Source organism: Bombus bifarius, unplaced genomic scaffold (genome assembly GCF_011952205.1).
Source record: "Bombus bifarius isolate JDL3187 unplaced genomic scaffold, Bbif_JDL3187 scf7180000007984, whole genome shotgun sequence".
In the NCBI taxonomy this organism is placed as follows: Eukaryota; Metazoa; Arthropoda; class Insecta; order Hymenoptera; family Apidae; genus Bombus; species Bombus bifarius.
In genome coordinates, this window is record NW_022884367.1 from 2,469,495 (window position 1) to 2,486,422 (window position 16,928).

General features: G+C 32.1%; 1 protein-coding gene across 10 annotated transcripts in view; it reads right to left on the reverse strand.

Moving 5' to 3' along the window:
* The window catches only part of LOC117204897 (peripheral plasma membrane protein CASK), a 264,394-nt gene that overhangs the window by 11,552 nt on the left and 235,914 nt on the right, over positions 1-16,928 (reverse strand). For 7 of the 10 annotated variants that reach the window (XM_033442785.1, XM_033442791.1, XM_033442793.1 and 4 more), the window contains one exon: positions 3,459-3,488. The exons of the other annotated variants lie outside the window; for them this stretch is intronic. In XM_033442785.1, coding sequence (XP_033298676.1) covers positions 3,459-3,488 — 30 coding nt within the window. The remainder of the gene's footprint in view (positions 1-3,458; positions 3,489-16,928) is intronic. 10 annotated transcript variants of the gene reach the window in all.

Sequence of the window (16,928 nt, forward strand, 5' to 3'; positions counted from 1 at the left end):
TCGACATAGTAAAACGTTCACCTTCAAATTACAGTGTAATGTTATAATGAGTATTATGAAAGACATTCGATAATAAAATATTCGGATACTTCTGCAATTTTGGTAATGCAATCTGCGAGTTAAAGTAAAATAAGAGTAACATATTTCATCAAATCTATATGCATATCTGTAGTAGGTATAAAAATATTTTAGTAGGATTAATAATAAATTCTTTTCATATAAATAACATATTGATTCCATATCGCGAAAAAGCAAACATAAAATTCTAGTGTGTATTTTTAATTAACGAAACGTTGCAATTTCACGAGAATTAAAATTTTATTAAATTTGTTCAATCAAAATGGTATTCGCAGGCCGATTTCTGTATCTTTATGTATTCAATAAATATATAAGAATTAAATTCTAAATACAAATTAAAATTATATTGATAAAAAAACAAGTAAAAGAATTAATATTTGTTTAATTCGTGTGCGAATTATTCCAAACATTTTTATCCAATTCGAGCAAGGACAGAGCACGTTTCAAAGCTTAACGATAATTTTTTAATCAAATTTTTCTTTTATCTTTGCTCGTAGATTATATTACAAAGTTATCATATCCAAATAACATCTTTCTATTAAATACATTTTACGATGATTATGAATAATTACACGAACGTGAACTTACAATAAATTCCATTTTCACATCTGTAATTATTGCAGAAGCATAAATCTCTGTTCGTAAAGCATTTGTATAGTAATCACACGCGGCATTAGTTCATAATTATTAACAACCCATTAGGAACAGAAGAAAAATCTATTAAATCGCATTGAAAGTCTGTCAGGTTATGAAAGTCTATTAGTGACCAGAAATGATCGATTGATTAAAAAAGCTGTCATCCTATATTTACACGTACGTTCGCAGATAGCGGGTCGGATCAAAAAGTTGAACGACACTAGAACGACAGTTATACGATTCTCGTTGTCATTATTAAATCGTATTAAAATCAGTGCAACGATCGTTCATCTAGCGATGCATATATATGAACAAAGTGACTCGCTTCTTTTCTTTCTGTACATTCATTCTCTTTTTTTTCTTTTTTCTTTTTATCTTCGACAATAAGCTGAAGCACTAGATGCTGCACAGTAGTACGTACACAGCACACCGACACACACACGCACGCTACATACGCACACGTACACGCTTGAAAAATGCGCGATATGCAGAATATGCATTCGGGCTCTACATTAAAATGTGCGAATAAGACATACGGCATACGAAGGAATAGAATAATAATGCTGAGTGACAATAAAAATGGCATCTGACTTGCGGCGCGTATCATTCGCAATCGAAAAATATGCCGACGATGATTCATAATGAATTCAAAGGGACGGTGGTATGTATAGTGAGTAATGAAATTCGTGTGTTTATATGAGAAACCAGCCCTGCACGAATATCTCTGCTTCCGAAAAAATGGTTTTTCAGGTCATCTACCATAATTCTAGCGCGGCTCTGTACGAATTAATTGCGTGAATTTCGACCATTGACAATGTTTTGGCATTTTTGTTTTTCTCTTTTTTTATTTTGGCGGATGGAAAGCATTTGAGTGGCTGAAGCATCGAACCGGTCGAATTATCAATGGATCTATAGTCAATTAACGAGAAAGTCTTTTCAGCTGTTCGTTGAATGCATCTTTTTAAATGATGCTTATTTGATGGGAAGTATGAGCTCTTTATATGGTTTAGGATACGAATTATGTGAGTCTCTTCAGTGTATACGTGGGTGAAAACTACTGATATATGATAATCATGCATATTCTATTAATTTGAAGATGTTTACAGAACAAATAATGTTTTTGGTTATAGATGTTCACATAGAAAATTTTTATAATTATCATTAATTAGAAATGCATTGATAAATTGATAAGTTGAAAAGAAACAGTTGATCAAGAATTCATGCTATATATCTGTAGAATTAAAACAGTTAAACACTCATTATACAATTCGTTTGGATCATTTATGTAATTTTTATAAGTTTGAATATTAACGAAAATCTTCATACGTATCCTTTTATTAATTTTTAGAAAATGATATATGTGGTGCATAACACAATGGTCACAACAACGAAAGCTGGCTAGCGCTAAATGAAGAATAACATGATGTTTTTAATAAAACAGAGAACCTCGAGAAGCAATGAATTAAATCGATATCATCTAAATCAAATTATACGTATTAAAAACTTAAACGACTTTATGACAGATGGGTAATTTATCGTTCAAACAGCATGTATTTTGCATGAAATTACGCGAAATAATTCTGAAACTTTCAATCGAGAAACTTTACTCATTTCTCGTATTCGTTGAATAGTATTTTATAATTCTTGAGCGTTACGTTCAAAATAACAAAGATTTTCTTACATGACCGATAGATTTCATAGGAGAAAAATTTCGTAGGAAAGTTTATAAATTTTGTATATTTTTATATTCGCTATAAAATTAGGGATTGGAAAGAGATCGAGGATTAAGCGTAAAGTATATAAGATAGTCTAGATGAAAGTTGAAGAGTGAAAAAAAGTCAGAAGAGATTGGTATATTCGTACAGGCCTAGTCTCTACAGCTAAATCTAATATGATGGTTCAATGGTCGCGCAATCATCTACGCCTCTCAGTGACTACGAGGCTCGCCATAACAGTGTTTCGTTGCATTAGCAGTAAAAAGGAAGACTCTCGTGTTTAGGTGTACTAGACGAAAGAGAAAGATGGACATGGAAAGGTGAAAAGGAAAAAAGGATAAGGGTTTCTTTCATGAATGTAATACGCGCTCGAAACGTTTTTTTTTCATTTAAATCACATCCAGAAACCTAGAAAGATATTGAACTATATAAAACGAAGAACTGAAAAATGCAGGGAACGAATGAAGTAAATGGAAGCCTACTTTCTTGCCATTGCATATGGTATGATGATTGAATGATCGTGCAGCTTGGGTCTGGGTAAATTGCAGACTTTCAAAGAAATTGTTAATTCACATATATGAATCCTAATATTTCGCTGCGAAAAACATTTTTAATATCTTCTAATCAAATATTTTCTTTGAGAACTCAATATCAAGCGTACCGATATTGCACGTATATATATTATACATAACTATTTATTTCAAAATGCACAATCAATAAATAGGTATATGTGACTATATTGATTAGTTGTTAAATGGCACGCTAAGATTATAGCAAGAAAAGAAAACCAAACTCACGAAGGGAAATGATTAAACACACGATTAACTCACGAGCAGTGCCTCCACTTTCGGAGCGTTTAACATTGACGTATCGTTCAGAACTTATTTACTCAGACTCACACCGCACACGGTACACAATATGCGTGTGTTCAAACGTAATATGTAATGTGGATATGTATATATGTATGATAAACGCATAGCCTTCTAACTACAGCAGTCCAATCACACCAGATCAAGTGGCGGTACTTACTAACACTGGCAGAGGCTTAATCCTGAACAACTAGAGCGTTGAAGAAACAGAAAAAAGGAAGATCGATTAATTAACATGTTCATCAAAACTTGATCTCAGGCTGAATGTTCGAATTCTAGTTTTTGTCATTTTTCTTTTATCTTTCTCTTTCTCTCACATTCCTTTCTGGTATAATTAAGAACAGACGCAAGAAAAAGAAAAAGAAGAAAACGAAAAGAAAAGAAAGAACACCTACTGTTGGGATGTCGCGCGCGTCAACGCTTCCGAGATTCACGGTGCGCATTGCTGTGACACATGCAGTATCCCTTCTAGCTCTCCCCTCGAACTTGTCGAGCCGTGAAACTTCGTATAATCGATTTGTTCGATTATACGAAAATAATCGAGCTCGTAACTTCGCGACAGCCAAAAGCGTCACCAAGATGCGAACTGGAGAACCAAAGACTACGGTACTTTTCGTCGTTTCGTAGGAAAAATCGATTCTTTTTCGGTTACATCGTCGAGAGTTATCGAAACATTTTTTGGTTCAGTTTCTGTAAAAGTCCGTTGATCGCTACAGATCTAAAGGTGAAAGACACGACAAATAAAAAGTATCTCGACGTAGTAGTTGAGATTTATAATCGATTTTCCAACAACGATCGAGCAATGTCCGTTTTGACAAGCGTCGAGCAACGTCACAGTTTACTCACGTTCGAAGCTACGATATTGGGCGGTTAGTCACGCTGTTTGCGGCTCATCTCCGCAAAGACTTTACAGTTACAATGCGGCCTGTTGAATAATCACTCGTTCAAAGACGGTTTCTTTTTTTTTTTTTAGACTGTACAAGTACTTCTAACGAGAAAAAAAAGATGAAAAAAGTGACAATGTCTACCATACACATATACTTCTATAGAAAAAAGAGGAAACATTAAACGGCTAGTGTATGTATGTACGTGAGACGGTGAAGCATAAAGATAGACAGACAATGAAGGCATTCTATAAAGACCAGTTTCATAAGAAAAATCATTTTCTATTTTCATATACACTTTATTCGTAATGAACCATCGCACTTCGTTGTATCGCGCGAACTATTCGATATTATTGAAATAGTAGTATATGAACATGAAACTGGTCTGTAAGGAACCATTGATGAGGGCAAGGAGTCTCAGGAATTCAAGCCGCACTGTTCTAGAAAAGTCACTGCGAGTATGGCCTCGCCCGATTTCTTAACAACGTTCTCGAAGGATAGTGCACGGAGAAATGATGATCGAATGGCTGCCGGCGTGCATTGGAAGCTATGTTCTACTTTAAAGAGAGCTAAAAAAAAAGTGGATCAGGAAAGAATAGTTGACGAATGATAGGTAAATAATGGGGATCCGGGAAGAAAGGGAACACGACAACTTCTACACAGTGACATAGCAGGTACTGCACTATCGACAACTCGTCTGGTGGACTGACTGCTGCTGACGCTGTTGAATTCTCTCTGCTTGATTTCCATTGGAACTGCACTCTACCATCGAGTGTCTGGCCAGAGGGTTCCTTATTAGGGTAACGGTATTCTTGGCCTTGCATCTCGTATGTGCAAATGCAAAGAAATAGGACGCGCACTATCAAGCAAAACATCGAACTATCTTAACACGTTTCACGATGGTCACGTAGAATGTACATCTTTTTCATGTTAGTCTAGTTTAACCACTGATCACCTAACAATACGCCTTTTCTAATTGGTATTCTTTTACAGTTTTATAGTATCTTCTTATAACAATCTTTTCTAAGATTAATTTTGAATAAAAAAAAGAGCATGTTTCATAAAAGAGCATGTTTATCGTTATGAAAGATACGTAAGTTATAATGTTAAAATTTAGTTCATACAGTCGCGTGACTTAATTGATTCTCAAACTAAGGGGATGATATTTCTAAGAATCGAAATTGGAGAATTTGCAGTTCCAATATATATGAAATATATTTACTGGAGGAGAAAGGAAAGTATAGACTTTATATTCAAATTGTAAAAAAGTTTGCGACTGTAGAAAGTGATGCGATTTCAATTGATTTTAAACTAGTTTCAATCTGCTACGTAGCAGATATATTTTTATATAATCGATGGTTAAATGAAAATATGAAAAAGACGTATATACTTCTACATAATTGGCGTGAAATATGTTCAGAAATCGTGATACGAATTTCTTGCATCCCGATTACACGAGAGATTCTAATTACTGGCGTGGAAATGACAAATATCGAGTGCTGTAGGTTTCGAACTAAAAGCTCCATTTACAAGGTAGATTAACACCGAGAAAGGCATATTTTACATTGTTCCAGATATTTTTCATTTCCAAGCCAAATTCGATGTATAGATTTTAATAGTGAAAATTTTCATCACATTCGTAATTTCGTTCACTGTTCCTTTGCGGTACGTCCCTTCGGGTTGCTACCGTTCAGAGGTTCAAGCTGTACATACGTAAGATAATAATGTTGACGCGATGGATGAGGAGAATAGGCTAAAGACACAGAGACGTAACAGTTACCTAATTTGGTCCACGCATACTGCAACAATTTGTGTGGGATTGGCAATTTACAAAGGATCGTAAGTTAATGTGTAGAGCAGGAAACTTTTAACGAGCTTACGGCACCGAATGATTCGTAAAATTCAAATTTGTATATAGCGATCGAATTAACGAAAGGAAAAATTAATACAAAATAATAAATGCTTTAGCAGTATCGAACTCTAGAAATAAATCTCTCAATTTTTCACTTTCCTTCTTTCATCTCGATTGGCAGGTCCTTCTCACCGTCTTGTCAGATCTTCGATTATAATGGCGAACGTATAAATAGGGAAATTATCACTCGTAAAATCAACTAATTGCACCGTGAAAAAATTCATTTTCCCTTTCGTCTACAATATGGGAGTTAAAAAAACGTTTCTTGCATTTTGGACAATTATAAACGTAAAATATAGAATGTAAAATATAAAATATAGACTAAAAGAAAATACAATTTCAAATTTCTATGTTTAAATAAAAAAAATGTTAAATTAAGTTGAACTGCTCTATTTATATGCTCGCTATTGTAAATAAAATCTCAGATCTAAGAGATATTGCCGTAACCCGTAGTGATAACCATGGACAATAGATCGGTGCACAGGGTGAACAACACGAGTAATCATAAATTTCAGGTAATAATATATATATATATATATATATATATGTGCGAGAGGGATCGGAGTCCGCGCACAGTGGTCGTCGTCTATATATATATATCTACGACAAACAGAGAGAAGAGAAATCACGTTGGAGGTGACGTGCGACGAATCATGATGTTCCAGCAGTTCGTGCTTTATTATATCTTCGTACAATGCACCGCCGCAATAATACCGCTGTTCGTTTTGTCGCCGCCGATGACGGGTCTCTGCTTTCGTGTCCGACACTATACGTAACAGAGAAAGATCACTTCCCAGATACAACGTGTGGTACAATTCGTTTTCTTATCGTTAACACGAGAGAGAGATGCCCACCGGTACAAACGACCAGGGACACTTACGTTTTTCTTTTTTGCGCTATGCCAGCTGAACGAGGTCCACCATTGATATTGGTATCTCTGGGACTCAGAGACTGACACAGACTTAAGCGTATTACAAGCGGGTATATGCATGGATCGTTAGGGGTTTCGTAAAAATACAGATCGATATTGTAAGCGCGATTGCTTAAAAACTGCGGCTTGGTTAAGTGTGAGTAATATGTTGCTGCACAAAACAGGAACGATTAAGTGTTAGAAAGTAGTTAAGATTCGTTTCGGACACCGAACGTCGCTTTTCTTCCTTGCGTTTCGCTACTGTAATTTGTGAAATAATCACATATATCTTTAAACAGCTTAGATTAAAAATTAAATTTTATTAAATCAATTTAAAAATTATTTTGAATAGATTTGATTACTAGCGTGAAGAATTTATATGTCTAATAATTGAAAAATAAAGTTGGTAATCAGTTTGAGTATTTGAACGTTTGCCTGTTTTGTGCTGGTCCATTTAGTATGATCGGAACGACACAATAATCGAGATAAATCTTACATAATAGAATCCATTACATTAGCAGGTTTTACTTACACATGTAATAATCGATAAACTTTCGAATTTCGTGTAACATTTATATATGTATGTATATGTATATATAGTACTTTTCGACACAATTTACAATGCTTTACAAAATCTATCTCAATCAAGCCGTCTGTACACATGTAGATGACATGGCCTCACCTCGTGGTGATATTGCAATCTCTTCATGTTGGATAATGAAACAGGATCGCTGGATCAAACATCGAAACGACATAGAGCTATATACATGTACAAACTATGTACAAAAATCGAGACATAAAACATCACGCTTGTAGCCGCGAAATTAGGATTTTAATCGTACTGTCTGTCAAGGGAACGTCGATAAATAACAAAATTCCAATACTCTTTTTTTTTATTTTGAAGACCCGACTAGTTCGTTATGGAATTCGGTAAATATCAGGCAATTTTTGGTTCTAATCTACATTCTTTAAATTTTTAAAAGGTAAAAGGGTTTCGGAAATATGATGAAAAAAAAATAAAAAAATAAAAAGGATATTGCAAGCAAGAATATTTATATTGGGTGTGTAGGAATACTTTTTATGGATTATAAAAAAAGAGATCTCGATCTTGGGCACAATACTTGATTTATATTATATGTTAAACATTTAGTTTATATATTTAAAATTCAATAATTCATTGAATAATAAAATACCATAGTTGATATTGTTTGATTCAATGACGTTTACTTTCAAATTTTGAGCTATAGTCTGTATGTTTGAAGATATGAGTAGCAAATAATATAAGCAATATTTTTAAAGATAAACTACTCTGAAAAATAAAAATACATTGGTGTATTACCTCTACTTTTTTTAAAGGTAATATTATTGAACATATTCAACGTATAAATCATCGAATAAGAAAATAAGAAATTTAGAATAGAAAATATTATCTACCTTTAACCAATGAAGAGCAACAACTTTTATAACAAACGTCTAAAATTTTTCAAACAATTTTTCAACGCATCTTATCGTCAAAAAATGAAAATTCACCTAACATTCGTATCGAATTCCGTCGCGAACCAGCGAGGTGTAAGAAACATAAGAATTCACAAATTATCTAAGTTCTCCTATAAGGCAATGATCTCGCGTTATATTTATTTCATGCTCGTGTAAACTAAAATCAATAGGAAATTAAAAGAATTGCAATTCACGTGACAATTAATCAAGAAACTATTGTCTGAATCATCGGACCACGTAAACGATCTGTATTGATGCGTTTCGTTCTTCAGGTACGAGAAACGTAGGAGCTTTTACATTACAATAATTTGTTTACAGCAAATCGTCGTTATTGTTGTTCGCAAAACTGATCGAATCCCCTGAGATTGTGTTAAAATGCAAATTTACGAAACTTAAATTGGTGCGGATAGAGAACGTAAAACTCATCGTAAGATTGGCTACCCTCAGCTGCATGTTTAGAGATGTTTGCACATTCAGTGACATTCATCTGGACATTTCTAAGTAAGGAGAATCCGCTCGTGTTGAGGATGCGAAATGATTATGATTGAAACGCGTGTTGCCATGACTTCAGGTATAACAATGATATTTCTACGATACTCGCGTGTTTATACCAAGAAAAAATCAAATCGCACTACTTGCTCGGATCGGTGATTGATCATCAGATGACTCGCAATTTGTCAAATTTATTTCTGTAAAATTTGATTTATTTTATCACCAAGTTCGTATCTATCAATGCTGATAACTTGTATTGTAATTTACGATTTCCAAAGTTTCACTAATAATATTAATTCAATTGTGCAAGCTGATTCAAAAGTAGCTATATTTCGAAGTTGAAGGATTAAGCTACAGATGAGTGTTACTTTTCATTTTTATATTCCATCATGTTATTTTTATACGATTAGTTCACTAGCTCGATATTGAAATTTATTTCAAGTATATATGGCGTTGTTGACTTCAAACATATTAAAATATTGCAACTTTTATGATCTTTAGTTTCTACATTATAATCGTCGGTATAAAATTGTACTATACATATATTGTACCATTGCCACATAAATATTTCCTCCGAATTTCATATATAGCTTTATCAATCAAATTTCAGAATTTCTAAATTCCCAGATAATCCTAGAATTTTTACTTTTTCCAATTCAGACTTTAGAATAACTACTTGCGAAATTACACATCCATATATACGATATTCCTATGTGTCATTTTTTTCAATTGCAGCTTTTTCAATAAGAGAAGTCATTAACAGCTAATGCTCAATTTTATTCAAGAAATATTTTATAAATGGTGTAGAAATTCTCTCTTGCTTGGATCTGAAATTTGCAGATCCTTAGCTGTATAAACTAACGATTTAAAAAGAATAGTTTCTTCCACATAAATAAATTCAATCACCGATTCGAGTATGCATCGCGTCGTGCAGGAAATAAAAATGTCGGGAGCGTTCAAATGTAATTCGCGCGATCGAATAAAATTGTTCGAACGATCAAGATCGAGAGAAATCGCACAGTATGAATTAATTAAAATCATGATGCAAGAAAACTATAGTATATAATATATACCGGTCAGAAAGGAAAGCTTTCAACGTTTGCAAAGATATCCTTCATGCAGGTGAGGGTATAATGAGGGGTGTAACAAAAGCTTCTTTACGACAAAAAACAACAAACAACATTCCAACACATGTTGTAACGAAAGGTGCATTCCTTACGAAACTTGTCCGCAATAATATTACTGTCTACCAGAACGAATGTGATTAACCCGACGTTATGGAATAACAGACAAAATAAAAACAGAGAGAGGAAAAGATATAAAGACAGACAGAAAGAATAATAAAGATAAAGATGAGAAGAGAAAATATTACTCAAACAGAAAACAGAATGAGAAGGACTGGAGGCAGATTGTCCCACTTTACTTGACTAATTTCATTTTAAATCATTTAGCCTCTACATTTAGAAGAACAATTTGGGTAAATTTTATGTTAGTCGAAGAGAAATAAATGATGTTATTTAAAATTGTGTAATCAGTGATGTATAGATTTGCTTATAAGAGATTCAACGTTCGATAGCTTTCGAAATAACTGCTCAAAAAATTAAAATTTCAAAGAAACGTTTCATTCTCCTCTTTTTAATCCATTAGATCACGTACTACGATAATTACGCAACTTTAATACTGTTTCGGAAATATATCCCTCGAATGAGAGCAGTGACAAAGGTATTTAGGATGGTCACGTGAAATGGAACGCACCGGTAAATACGTAGGGATAGAGAACACAGAACGAGAGAAATATATAGAAGGGATCGAAAGAGAGAAACATGCAAACGCGCCGTGGACTCGAAAGCGCCGACCAAAGCGTTTTGTTACACCGCTCGACTATTGAACTTTGCCTTCTTTTCGCCTGTTTTCGTCTGCGTTTCTATTCATCATTGCTTTCTGCTCTTCTTCTTCCTCGTTCTTTTTTTTTCATTTCGAATTTCACAGGTACGGATTGCGGGATCGCACTTAATTATCTTCTATCAGTGAAAATGAGACTCGTCCCTGTTTCGTCGTTTCGCTGCTTTGCACGTGAATATATGTAATTATGAAACGAAACAAGGCGCAAAATTCGGAATTCGTCGGCCGCGACTCAGGACTCTGCGTCCACGTTGAAATACCGACACGCTTGTATCAAACTGCCTCGACGTTGTCTCTATATGGTGCCCATGAATAGTTGACTTATGGCAAGTTATGAGACAGACAACGAGCTAAGAATTATCTACCGTATCTATGTTCGCGATTTTTCTGTCTGCACATCTATATATGCGTTCTGTGTATTTTTCTCAACAGGGCGAGACGTATTTCGTGATACTTTTTTCGAACAGTGATTTTTCTGTGATAAAACAAGTCTAAAATGTAGAACAGTAATGTTTCTTGGAGCCTAAATTTTAGAACATCGATAGGCAAATCTTCGATAAGTTTTTATTCGGACGATCAACGTTAACCTTCTTGTTTTAAAGTGACTTATCTAGAATCTATTCAGTCTTCAATATACAAATATAAGTGCTAAAGTGATAAAGTTCACTTTTTGTCAATTTCTCAATTTTGATACACACGTGATTAATGTTCGATACTTGGGAAACAAATAACTTACTTATTATAAGTAAATTTATTTATTCTTATAAGATGATATAAATAATAATAAATTCTAGGATAAATTTAGAAAGTTGTGTTTCTAATATTATCAGTTTTGTGCATTTTTTAATTAGCAAAGTCGATCGGTGTGATTTCTGAATGATCAATATGTTGAAATATTTGCAATTCCCTGTATATTTGAAATCTTTCAAACAAAGTTATATTATACAGGCTGCTATGAAATAATGATGAAATATTTTAAATTGAATGGAAAAGGACAGAGATGACGCAATGGAAATAAAGCTCTAGTTTTATTTTCAAATACGATATTTTTTTTAGGTAGATAAGTCATTTTAATTGAGGAAGGCAATATTGCTATATTTTGACTGAATTGAATGTGTTGCTTAAAGAAGTAATTTGTCACAGCTTTGTGTACTAAAAATGGAACTGGTTCGGTAAGCAATAAATATTGACGCCTCAAGACGTATTGCATTATTTATTGCCTAATCAAAGCTACCATTAAGCTTGGAAAAGTGTGTCAGACTACTACTTTGTTAAATGCAACCCATTGCTCGTTTATTAGAACGAAATATAATGATACTTTGCGGAGAAAATTGATAAAAATGATCCAACAAAAGTCAATTTTTTTAAAAAGGAAGTTTCACGTAAATAAAAAGTTTCATACACTTTCTACTTATTTTCAGGAAAATCACCCTTTGTATACGTATACGATGAATCACGTCGCCCCCTGTTTGCGCAGTTATTCTACGATAAATCATCGGTTTATTTGGTGCCATAGTTTTCTTGGTGTTTTTCAAGATTGCAGCATTTGCCGACAACTTGTAGAAATGTAGTTCTTATGAAATTTGAATCTTAAGTTTATTTAAAATTTTTAATAATAAAGTAATATTGTTAATGAAATGAAAATGAGAGATAGATCATTATTACGAGCAGTAAAATTTAACAAATCTGGTAGATATAAAGAAATAAAGATTAATAGTAATAAGTCTCAGCTCTCTCATTTTGTGTCAATTCAATTTATATAGATAAATAAATGTAATATTTATTAATAATTATGAACCTAAATTTTTATCAAAAATTCTGAATAATTTAAGTCGTCCTATATTTATGCTAAATGCAATTAATTGTTCGCACAATAATTAACAAAATTTCTTTGTATAAATTACGTTTTCGAAATTACCGATAAATGTTACAAATTTGAAACGAAACTAAGAAAACCGTGAGATGTTTGAATATGAGATTTAGCGTAGAATAACTTGCGAGATAACGTATGTTATGCGATGCTGGGTATTACTTCTATTAAGCTCATATTTTTCAACATTTCCCAGAAATTTTAATTATATCGTCTCTATACGTGGAAAACAAACTCTGCATTAAAAAATAATATAAAATTTCAGGGTCATAGTTTCACGTTCATTTCTGAATGTGATTGTGTGGTATAATTACCTCGTAAATTGTTTGTATTAGGCTCGAAAAAATTTATAGTCGAAACAAGCATTACAATGCATTTTAAAACAAATATATACAAGGACTAAATAATTATTATAAACGATCAGAAATATTTAAAAAGTATGTAATCATATGCTTTATATATTTAATACTTCAACACTCACTCAGACTAGTTAACAATTAATATTGTCTGCACTATGACGTATAATAAATATCCATCTACCCAGAATCGACATTGAGTTATAGTCAAACTTTTAAGAGAAGAGGAAAGTTCGTCTTTCCCTTACATATTTTTTCATCGCAAAATTACTTTCCTCCGTACTCTATTTGAAATGAAGCAGTTAAATAACAAATGTATAAATATTGTATACATACATACGTAAGTATATGTATATTTGAAGCAGAAAAAGGAAGGGAAAATATTCGTGTTTATGTGTATGTGTATATATGTATGTTCAAAATCCTGCGCTATAATATGTATACTATATGTATATCGAATTATATATTTCTAATTTCTAATTACGCAAAACAAGGATGAACGTAGTAATCAAACGTTTTAATTAAAAAATCACATGTAAGCTGAAATCGAATGGCATTTCATGTTTGCGAGAAACATTCCTTCTAATTTCGCGAAATACTATTCAACCAACTGATAAATTCACGATTTTGCATGTGTGTGCTATTCAAATATAGCTGAATAGCATAGATAACGCGTAATTTTGCAGATCGATAATCACGACGTGATTAATCGAAAGCAGCGTGGGAAATTCGTAGTAGCAAAGTATGTTTCACTTTGCGTTAAACCTAATCATCACAAAGATAAATCACGTGAGAAAACAAATTATTCAACGATAAAAGTTTGAATCTCTGTTGATGAGAGGTCATTGGGTACTGAAATAACATCTATCTATATTAAGCTGAAAAGTGAATATTTCTTGTTTTCGTACATTTTACGGTTCACATATAGAGAAAGAAACTGGAACTGGAATTATCGAACGAAGCATACCAAACAATTTGCGAAACGTGATAAATTAATATTATTTGATAATGTGAATAGATATTATGATCATTTTAAATTAAAATTTCTCTCTCTGATATGTGAAACGGTAAATCAAGCTCGCTATAAAAAATTGATCGAATGTGTAATGGATTTAAGTGTTTTTTGTGTTAAAATAATATTTTGAAAGTAGACAATGCAATAAGTGTATATGTTTATGTGTGTGTATCTGTATGCCTTTAAGGAAATCAGTGAAAACCTCCGTTTAGCAGTTTCACTGAATAATTCATTCAGTTTACGCTCACACGTCAAAGTGAATTTAGTTTGGACAAGTACATTTGCAATGGTGGACGAAAATTACGTTATTTTCTAGTGGAAGCGACAGTTGGTATAGAAAGAACATTGTACCTATTCAAGCCCGTTCTTTTCATAGTTCGTTAGCAGATGACTGAAAACCTCATTTGTAGAGGGAGAAGAAATGGCTCAATTAAATCCTAGTTAGCTTCATTAAAAAAATCTGCATTATGCTTGCTGCTTCCCGCGCACCGTTCATAATGAATTTATAACGTTATCTCGTACTCCGTATTAGATACCTCATTTTAACATTAATTTCACTCTGTACGTGTGAAGTAGAGTTACTATATGTATATATATTGATTTTATAAACGTAATTTCCTAATATGAGATTATTCTCGTACTTTTTCGGTTTATTGAAGACAAAATCCATATATTTCATTAGTTTCGAACATACAATTTCATAAAAATTAGTTTGGAAATTAATTAAAGAAAAAATTAATGAAAAAATGTATTTTCATCTAGGTATAAAATTTTAATAAAACCATTGTTTTTAGAACATTTGTTAAAATATGAATTGTCTGACAATGTAATATATCGTTTAATTAAAAGGAGAAAATAGATCATAATTAATTTTAATATAATTACGATATATCTCATTTTAGATAGTAATGTTATATATTACAAAGAATTCGCAAAAGTATCAGATATCATTTCAGATAACTACATTTAATAATTTGCACGTAAAAAACTTTGGAGATATCAAAATTGAACAGCAAACCTCCACATTTGACCCAGTTTCGATTCTTTTAGCAATTCAATTTCCAGTACATTGAAATTCGATGAAATTCTATCATTTCTTAATGCCTATTGGTTCATGAAATTCACATTTATTGTTCTACTCTCTGAATTTTACTTAAGTATAGAGCGTTAATGTCTATGGATTTCTAAGGTCAACGAAAATATTAGGCGAAACCATAAGTAATTTCCAATTAACTTATCTCACAGTCAACTAATGCATCGATCATTCGTTAGTATAATACAGTTATTATTATAAAAAAAAAAAAAATAAAAATGAAAAGAAATTAATTCACACAAAGTAGGCAAAATTATGATACAAACGTTATGTAATACTATAGTTTCCATATTCTAATGCGAACTAGATATTAAGTCATTATCAAAACTATTGGACGGACGAATATTTTTTAGAAAGGATTGACTTTATTTTCAAATATCATTAAAAAGCTATTTTACCCTGCTTGCGAACATTTTTAGAAAAACGAGTCGGTTTGCTTATCTTAAATGCTTGCTATGTCTATATTGTAGCAAAAGAATTTAATGAGTGCGGATTGGAAAAATACATTTCCATTAATGACATTGGAAATTACTTGATAGTTCACCTAACTCTAGAGACAACTTTATACCAACATTCTAAAAATAATAAAAAGAAATGTCATATATATATATATAAATTTTGTTTAAATCGAAGAACAATATTAGCCGATTGTAATGTTCAGGTACGAATATATAGAGATTATATTGAAACTTTATAATGAAAGATATATTAGAAGTTATATATTCACACATATATATATGAACCCCCTTTCTTACTTTCGAGAACTGCGATTCTACACTTTAATACTTTCCATATATTGAGAAATATTTTGCAGTTACATCGCTACATCTACAAATAAATTATGTTTTCCTAGTCGATTCACTTTTCGTAGAATCTAGGTTTATTAAGCAACTAGATATTCACGTAAACTATTATGTAGATACCATTATTCAACGTAACCTACACTTTAATTCCTAACATGTTGTATACAACACGCGATATCAGAATATACGTAAAAATCGCCCTAATTAAAAAGAAAATATCGTTTTCAATAACTCATACTTAATTACGTCAATTTATATGTAAAGTAGAGACATGTTTATCAGTTTAATCATTCTGAATAAATTTGCTCCTTAACTTTGACAACGAAATGAAAATATGTAATATCGCATAAAGAATGTGTGTAAACAATTTAAAATATAATTTAGTGAAATAATGGAAGAAATGTTTGTAACGACGTATAATTAAAATTGTATAATTAATCAGATCTTGCAAAATGTAAATAAAAATTCCTTAAGCTACTTTTTAAATTTTAATCTCTTAAATAATCTCATTTATTTATTTATTTATTTTTTTAGTAGCTTAAATACTGACATAAACTATAGAAAACTATCTCAAATTCTAAGTTAATATCAATGTTCATAATCTTTGGTACATGTGTTTCAAAAAACACTCGAATTAATTTCAATATCTTTCTTATAGAAATATGCAATACTATTAGCTGATCAGCATCGATGGGCTATGTTTTTATTTTGTGATTACTATTATGTGATCAATATTTATTTCACGATAAAGTGCCCAATTTACGTTTGAAACGCATAAAATTAAACGCAATGATTTCAAGAAGTGAAATTGCAATCAGAATTTCAATTCAGAACGCAAAGTTAATGCTCACAGCTTTAACGCTTCGCAGAAGCTCTCTAGTTGTTTAACTGCGTAA